The sequence below is a fragment of the Myripristis murdjan genome, chromosome 3, assembly GCF_902150065.1.
Source record: "Myripristis murdjan chromosome 3, fMyrMur1.1, whole genome shotgun sequence".
NCBI classification, from domain to species: Eukaryota; Metazoa; Chordata; class Actinopteri; order Holocentriformes; family Holocentridae; genus Myripristis; species Myripristis murdjan.
The window spans coordinates 17,140,463-17,150,093 of record NC_043982.1 but is presented as its reverse complement, the minus strand read 5'-3'; the positions used below and the strand labels follow the sequence as shown (position 1 = coordinate 17,150,093).

Genomic DNA, 9,631 nt, shown 5'->3' with positions numbered 1-9,631 from the left:
CTAGTATCTGAAAAGGTACCGGTGATAGTCCTGTACTGTGCATCATCAGTCAAATTTAGAGTTTATTTTAGGGTTTTGTTTAAAGCGCTGCCAGATATACTCCCTAGCTACACTTGGGACCTCAGTCTCCTTTGCACCAAATTGCTGGTGGAGATCCTCAGGCAGCGCCCTGCTGACTGACCAGCAGTCTGGAGACTGTTGGTCTAAAGGTAGACGAAAGACTAAAGGTAAAGGTTGTTTACCGCCTTTACAGCCTCAAGTGGATAGAATAGAAGAGAATAGAATAGAATATCTTTAATGTCATTGTACAAGTACAACGAGATTAAGTTTGCAACTTTCAAATTCAATCTTAAAAAAGCAATAAATGTAAAAATAATCAAATGAAATCAAGAAAATGAAAAGGTACAAATAGAATAATAAATGAGATCCAAATTCATGGTATGCAAAAATTGCTATTTGAAACACTGCTTAAAAACACTTGTACAGACATGCTTTTGTACAATTGTTTACTTTTAATCCACACTGTTTCTTTTAGACAGTATATTGATCATTATTCATTCATTCATTACTATTCGTTACTATTAATATCTGTATTATTTTAATCAAAAAACATATTTTTTTATGATCAGTTTTAAAACTCAAATACTGTGTCGTTGTGTTATATGGACCTTTACTATGACACCTTTATCATGTTTTATGCGCTATTTCATGTTTTTATTTTCATAATTGTATTTATTTTAGGACATAAAAGGATATCCAGTGATGCAGCTGCTTCTTTCATTGCAAAGTGCCATAATAAATTAAAAATGAATTATTAATCATAAGTGTTTTTTAATGATTAATAACTGTTGTAAAACTTTTCTCAGTCATTAATCATTGACTAATTCTTCATAGTTGGTCTTCACGGGTGTTCATCAAGATGAGCCCAAGTGACCGGCCATGAGGGCTGCCTGAAGATCTCAGGTCACACTGCAGCTCATAAAGATAAAACAATCACAAGTACAGGCAGGAGCCAGACACAGCTGAGTCTTGATATCTCTGGCAATATGGTCCTGTCACCTAACTTAGTGGCAAAATTCTGCATTGTCTTTTCAACAACAACAACAACAACAGTAATAAACTGCATTGCATTCTATGTATCGGTTTATTTGTATAATGCATCAATCTACATGAATGCATCAAACAGAGTTTACACATGGATTGAAGCAAAGGGGGCCATCCAAATAAACCAATTAAGGGCCTATAATGATTAGACGGATTTTTAAAATGATAAAAAAAAAAAAATAAATAAATTAAAAAAAAAAAAAAAAAAAACAGTTACATAAGGCCAGTTAACTCAGTTAACAACAGAGGCAGGTAACTGGGCCTCCAACTTCTAGCCTGCTCTGTTGCAGTTAGTAATGCAATACAGGCTCCAGGCTATTACACCCACTCAACCACCTAACTGTCCCAGGACATCATTGAAAACTGTACTGTACTAAAAGTAGCTCCTGAATGGTTATTATACCATTATAGCACCGTTTGGATAGCTTCACTGACAGATCCTTTGTTCTTATCACAACAAATCAAGGACATGGCTTTTGTTAGGTTCAAAGACCACTAGTAATAAAATGAATGGTTGATAATCAGTAATATTTAGCTGAGGTTCATAGTACAGCAGAGGCATTGGCAATACTGCATGATGAAGGTCCTTGGGTATCGCTAAAGCACACTGCTATACATTTTCGTGTTTTGTTTAGATAACAGTGTCTTCTTGGCCTCTCTCTATTAAAGAGAATATCAACAGAAGAGTGATACTGTTGGCCATTTTGTTGACTTAGTCATAGCTTCTTGGTTATTTCTGCTCTGTTTTATATAAAAACTGAGTTTGCATCAGCGAACAGTGGCATGTTTTAACCAGTTTGAATTAAAAAGATTGATGCTGATCACTTAAAAATCTCATGGTTTTAACTTTCCTGTCAGTTTGGACTAAATGCAAAGCCAATGTCTTGAGCTTCCTTCCCACATTTTCTCTGCTGGGGAAAAATGACCTGTAAAATTGGATTGGATGTTGCATACAGACAACATACAGCACAAACTGACTTGGCAACCTAAAAATATAAAAATACAAAGGCATCCAGGTTTATTTGTTAAAATGTGACATATTTATTGACAGCCCTTTTAACAAGCCGGTTTTATTTTCCTTTAGTGGACTTGCAGGCTGCAGAGTAGAGGTCAGTGGTGTTTTAGCCACTGAAAATAGGTCTAAGATAAGGATGAGACATGGGTGACACAGATAGAAAGAGATAAAAAGGAGAAAATGGTGCAATAATGGTTGCATTCCTGAAGAATGATGAGGGGTGTGGGATGAGGACGGTGTAGATGGTGTCTCTGCGTGTGAACAGGCAGACAGGAAAGGCAGCAGTGTGGCCAGTAAGTGGCAGCCTATGCAGAGTCACTACAAAGACCTGTCTTATCACGAGGCTGTCAATGTACGCCTGTCTTTCTCTGTCTGTCTCCCTGTCTGCTACTGCACTAACTTCTTGTCTCTCTCTCATTCACACACACATGCGCGCACACACACACAAATCGCAAACCCTCTGCAAGAATATACCCCTCCCGGTTTCACTGTTCCCGCTTTTTCTTTACCTCTCTTCCTTCCAATATCTCTCTAGCACACTCTCTCTTTGCTGCTGCAGGGATGTTGGATGAATAGATAGTACTGCCAGACTTTAGAAGCACAGAAGAAGAAAAAAAAAGGCTTGATATTTTCATCTTGAGGGGAATGATTTTGAGCCTCTGCTATTTGCTTTGACCAGATCTGGTGTACTCAGGCTGTCTCTCTGTCATCTGCAGCATCCCCACTCAGTCATTCCTCATTTCGTGCAAATGTTTTCACACTCAGTATGCTCTTTAGATTGCAAAGATCGAGCGACACAAAAAGTACAGATTTGACAAGTAATTTTTAAAGTGAAGAAAATCTATTTATTTCACATGATTGAATCCAATCTATATCAATGAGAAATTTCTAACACCAGCTGTGAAAGCAACAGGTCAGGAGACATACGCACTAATCTGTCATCATGATATGCTATACGCACACACACACGCACGTGCACACACACACACGTACACACACACACGCATACACACACACAGACACACACACACACACACACGCACACGCACACACACAAACAAACAAACACACAAACAGGTGCTCTAATGTTTCTAGATGAAGGCACATAAACCCATAGAAGGTCACAGTAAGGCAGATTCACAGCACTAAGGAGGAACCATAGACCGTAAAAATTAGCAGAGGAATACTCAAGACTTTGATCAGTCTACAATATTACAGAGTCAGTGTTTTGGACCACCATATCTTCCTCTATTATGGAAGGAACAGAGCAGTTGAGGACGGGTGAGAATGACTGAGAACAAGAGGAGGAAGATGTTCACGTGCAGTGCTGATAGACATCTCGCCCCCATTTTCCATGTGACCTTTTCCTCTGCAGGCAGGTAGTAACAGTTTCTCCTTGTCATTAGAAAACTAGCAGTGCTGAGACAACAGTCTTCCTGGTTTCCATTACCTTTAAGAGTCTTCGGCTTGATTGCATCGGCCGTTTTTAACGAGACAGAACACCAGACAAAAATCAATAGTATTGTATGTCTTTTTAGACAGACACTGCAAAAAGTAAACAGTTTGATGGGCTTCTTTACCTCAAACATAGAATTGTGGCAACATACAGTATACCATCACTCATGGACAGCAGTGGTGCAAACTCTGAGAGTTGTTTTTGCATCATTTAGAAACAGTAACACCATATGTAAATCACAGTTTGTTCAATTGCCTCTCACTGCATGACTACAAAAGCAAAACACCATGAAAAGGACCAATCTGTACACAGAGCAGCAGAATCCCTTTGGATCACCAACAGATTGGATTTGATAAGTTCACAAAGCACTAGTTTGACATAATACCCTGTATCCATCCATATACATTCTTGTGTGCAGAACAGCTCTGCTGTGCAGAGGTGAAACCAGTCTGTTTCCCACTCTGAGTTCACATAATGAATCTTGTCCCTGAGACTTCAAACTATGTCTGAATAATCCCCTGTATCCTAATTCCCCACCCTATCTCCCAAGTGTCCACTTCTTCCTCATGTTATCATCTAGAAACATTCAACTTTTAGGTTTGGGTTAAAGGGAGCTTCAGCCATTTCTGTGTACGTTGATGAGTAGAAATACACACCCTGTGGCAGAAAGGCAGAGAACAGGACACAGCATCTGTCTCACACTCGGCCAGACACGAACAACACCGGTCACATCGTCACATACAGCAGACGTAGATGAACTCTACACTGGCTCTGAGCTAATAGTGCACACATATTGAACAACATACGCAGCTTCAGTCTCTTGGTCCATCACAGAGAGAGGTTTAAATGATGTCCGGGTGTCAGGTGCAATGGCTGTGCAGGACTGTGGCTTGTGTATGTTTGCATGTGTGTGTAGTGTGTAGTGTGAAGTGCGTGTGTGTGTGTGTGTGTGTGTGTGTGTGTGTGTGTGTGTGTGTGTGAATGCATGAGTGTGCATATGTGTGCGTGCATTTTTTTCTGCATTTTGGTACATTTACGAAAGAACATCTATGCATGTCTATTCCCCTGTGTTAAGTGAGGGCGTACTCAAACGTCCCTTTCTCCAGCCCCTCAATGCCATCAGCCCAGTTGGAGGAGGGCATACTGCTGTAGGGGTCCAACAGGATCCTGAAACACCTTACAATCAGCAGCCCAAGAAAGACCAGTAGCATCCCCACGAAGGCAAATGCCGTCTTCTGCTCCAGAGTCAGAGAGTGCGCCATCATGTCGTTCCCGCTCATGGCAGCAAGGGAGTGGTTGTAGTGGACGCTACACATGGTAAACCAACATCTAGATGCCTCATCTCTCCTCTGATAGGGTCAGGCGTTTATATGCCTGCATGCTACCTGGACAGAGATTATAAAAAGGCTTGGGATTAGTGCTGTGTTTTCATGCAGAGAGGAAATCACTATCATTTAATCATCCAGTTTCGATGTTCAGCTCAAAAGCATATATCTTGAGTATGCTGCAGGAAATAAGCGCACCGACGTGATCATATACATATAGGAATTACAAATTAAACAATGTGAAAAGAGCTGACCATGAAACATGAATGGTTACAGGTATCTATAAATAGCCTCTCTTGAATGTGGTATCAAACAGATGTCCCGAGACTTCGATCTCTCTCTCTCTCAGACTTCCCCTCTAGGAATTCCACACAAAATTACAAGAAAAGCGAACATGAACAGAAGAGTGAGAGAGACTGCATTAAAATGGGTTCAGTCACAACAACAAAAGGACGTCAGTGCAACAATACCACCATGGCAGTACATTCCTTTAAATTGAATCAGAATCAGAGTGAGTCGTGCTGCATAGCCCGGTGTTAAACATACATGGAAAAGATATCACAGCTTCAACGAAGACATCATATCGCAAGAAGATGTGGCATTATGTATGTTTGGTTAGGATGAAAAGGCTCTCTACCTGTTGCGTGTGAGCAGATGTCTGCCAGACAGCATAATTCCATTAGACAAGGAAGCGATGGAGATTGACAAATCATAATGACAGAAATGATGCAGTCACACAACCAGAACGCTTTCTTATTTCTTTCTCCCAAGTCTTTCATATGAGCAGCAGGTGGCTTAAGTCAAAGGAGGGGAGGGGGTTGGATGGGAGAGGGAGGGTATATATGGGGACAGAGGGATTGAAAACAAGGAATGGGTATAGACAGAGAAGGGAGTAGGAAGTAGAATGATGAGAAAGAGAGAGAGAGAGAGAGAGAGAGAGAGAGAGAATCTGCACAAGCTTGCATGCATGTGGGGGAGAGGGGAGAGGAGACAGGGAGGGAGTGAGGTAGGGCGAAAGACAGAGACTGCATTGAGAGGTCCTTTGGTGTGGCTGTATAAAGAAGAAATGTAGTCGTCTCACCATCATTACTGTTCCATCCTCACAGACCTGTTGCTGCTGTTCCTCGTGCACACCTCCTCTTTATTTGATCCCACCAGCACATATCCATCAATCCATCCATCGTTTTCATACTGGATACACGACGCTAACCTCTCATCAAACCAAACACCTAGGCACAAGGAGAGACAGTGGGAGAAGAAGAGGCGAGAGAGATAGACGCAGGGATCAGTGTGTGATATTTGTGTCTTCTCAGAGAATCAGCTCCTCTCATGCTCCCTTACTTGCTGCCTCCTACTCATTATCATTCTGTTTCTCTATCTCTCCCTCCAGAAGCACGCACGCTTGCTCCTGCTGCATGGCAACCACTTGTTAGTCCCACTCAGCTGGTCTGCTGCCTCAGTCATTCACAACATTCCTGCTCTCTGCAACACCGGGATGGATGCAGCAGTATAACCCAGCGATCTGCCTCTTCTTTTTCTTTCTCTTTTTCTTCTCCTTCTCCTCCCCTCCCCTGGTTTACTTGGCTTTTCTCAAAATGACTCCTCTAAAATGTGACAGGAATATCATGGCTTAGCCAGCAGGAGAAATGCTGCCTCTCACTGCTCCTGGCCAGTAAATGCTGCCGCAAAGGTATTTTTGGGACAGCAAAGCAATATCCTCCAAGCTTGGTTTGATGATGTGTTTTTAATTGGCGCAGCTTGCTCTGGTCAAATTGAATTAGCCCCTCTGCTTAAAGGCTTATGATAGCAAGCTCCCAGGATGTGATGAGGGACAAGAGATTGGCACTTAAAGAGACCCCAGTATGGCAAGATATATGGCTGAAAAAAAAAAAAAAAGATATCGCAATGTCTGTTCTTCCCAAAGCCATGCAATAACTTATACATACAGGGCATACACATAGATATTGAACATGTATATACACACAGATCTATTTTATTATCGATTATGAGTATTTTATCTATTTTTTTTGTTTTATTTTTACTTATTTATTGATGTATAGGTATTTATGGAAATGTCTTTTTTATGTTAATATTCCCTTGTGCTGCTATATCAAATTGAATTTTCACAATAGGTGATCAATAAAGGTATGTCTTATCTTATCTTATCCTAATCTTATCTTAATCTTACTGTTACTATAGTGAGTGAAATATCATTGTATAGGAAAACAAATGTCAGTTCAGCTGATTGAGATTGATTGATCTGTTATGCCAGTTATACAGTACAAATTTATATCAGAAATGTAGTTTTTATCGGTGCACCGACTCAACCCTTAGGATGTGCTTTGTGGGCCATCATTTCATGTGGCATAGGGCCATTGTGCTCAGCTGATAAAACTCCTTTTATGATAGCAATAATTCATTGCTTAGTAAGTAAATCTAATAACTATTACAAAAATCAGTCAAAAAAACAAAACAAAACAAAACAAAAAAAAAACAATACAAAACAGTAGATTTTGCAAAAGAATCCACTGAGAGGATGCAAAAATAAAAGAAAATGATAACATTTTGCACATTTATTTTCATGTCTGTGTCAAGCAAACAGCAATGTCTTTAGGCTGTCATTTTCTTTTGGATCTATATGGTTTTCTGGTCTGGCTGTGGTGTTTTCATGAGTCATGCTTAAATGGAAATAAATAGATAAGAACTCATGCGCTCTATTGTGATTTCTCAAAGCAACTGAGTTTCAGCTGCAAGTCACTCCTACTCCTACGTAAAGAGATGCCCATTTTTTTTCAGTGACGATTCTGGAAAAATAGATTTGGAGATGGCACATTATAAAGGTAACAAAATTCATTTGAACGATTATGCAATGCAGTTCTCCAAAAGAAGGGTCATTAGTAAAACCCTAAAGTTGGACATTTGGCTTTGTTCTGTTCAGTTAATCAAGTGTCCTTGAGGATGTCAATAAGCTTTAATATGAATGTTGATGAAAATGAGCAAAACTTCAGTGACCAAGGTTAGGTAACTTTGCATTTTGATTGCCTCTAGTAGTAACAGTATGTATTGCATCTAAGAACAATCTTTTATGCAGCCTTTAGTATATTGATGGGCTTTGGGTTCCTCTGTTCTGGCACAGGAACTGCTGAGAAGTGCTAAACCTGTTGCATAAAGAATATTAAACCACTGTCCAGAGGACATTGGGGTAAAGAGTACAAGAGTTTTATCTCAGGCAAGTTAAAAATAAAGGACTGATATTGAGAACTGTAAAACCATGACAACTGAGTGACAATATCCCCTTAATAATTATGGACTGAACACCACACCCTATTTTATGGTGTGGTGGTACAATTTGTTCAAAAAGGTGTAAAGAAGGATGTAGTGAAATAGCCCTGAGCAACTGCAAACTTTCCTGAGGTCAATTGTCTACAATGTGTTTATTATGAAGAGGATTTACAGGATTCATTGTATGTTTAATTACAACTGTTAGCACATTTTATTTACATTTATAGAATTTGATTCAGTATCATAAACTCTGTTTTTAAAAATATGATTTAAAAAGTGCCATGTCATAGTGTTGATAGTGATGAGGCAGATTGTCCAATAACCATAACATCACACTGTATATCATAGTTTCATTCCAGCAATAAGGCTATGTAGAAGCAGGGATTAACTTTCTGATAAAATCTCCAACCATAAATTGCTATTCCATAAAAGTTTAATTACAGAACCTCTGTCTTTGAAATTAAGATCTTCAAGGAGGTTAAATTTAGCATTAGGTTTGGATGTAGGTTTATTTTTGGGGGAGGGTGAAAATTAACTAGGTTGTGGGTTTGCAGCTTGACCATAAAGTAACCTAATGATGGTCTGACTTAGAGAATGGGGGAAGGTTCTCTCCTGTCCCTCTCTTTCCTTCTCAGGTTAAACTTCTTTCATTCTTAGCCACTGGAGGATAGCAATGCCTTCATTAAAGTTTTGTAAAGACACATTGGTGTTTCTCATGATAAATTGGATAACATTTTAGACTGGACTGTTTCCAAGCATGCCATTACAGAGACGTATGTTATAATAACTACTGACTCCAAGAGGAGTCAGGTCCATAGAGACCTAGCCTGCAGTGTCTACAAGCACTGTGCTGAGACATCATTATTACAGGTTCATCAGCAAATGCGGCAAGATTCCTTAACTTTACATCAGCAGCTCAAATATTGGAACATTACAAATGATATCTCAGTTCCTGCTAGCAGCCGTTTTGCATTTAAAATTATTATGCTTTAGTGAAACCACTATCATGAAGGTATTTTTCAACACTCTTGGTATCTGTGTGGATTGCACAACATTCCAAGACAGGATACGTGTCAAGGAAAATGATTAACCGTCAAGCTTGGAACGGAAATAAATGAGTTTATTGACTTGTTGTTTCATTTACAGAGTAATACATGTACAGTACGTTCCTTTGCTGTCAAGTTTGAGGACATACTGACCAAAAAATGGATAGCCATTATAAGTGTTAATAATAAGTGCAATACCAATCATCCATCACACCTGACTCAAAGCAAAACCAGTTTCTGAATGAGGACAAATTTTATTTGCAAACGTAATGTTCCTGCTTTATCCATTTGGCCCCTTACAACCTCCCAAACACACACAAACAGATTGCACACACTGCTGCAGTTGTTGTGCTGTAGAACAGTTATGCGAAGCAATTCTCTAAAATGCAAAATGTCATGGTAT

General features: G+C 39.5%; 1 protein-coding gene across 1 annotated transcript; it reads right to left on the bottom strand.

The window, feature by feature from the left end:
* Nucleotides 1-4,645: 4,645 nt before the first annotated feature.
* On the bottom strand, nucleotides 4,646-4,891 carry ctxn2 (cortexin 2). Its single transcript, XM_030048302.1, has one exon. It carries the CDS (start codon nucleotides 4,889-4,891, stop codon nucleotides 4,646-4,648), a length of 246 nt encoding a protein of 81 aa, XP_029904162.1.
* Between the last annotated feature and the right edge of the window lie 4,740 nt (nucleotides 4,892-9,631).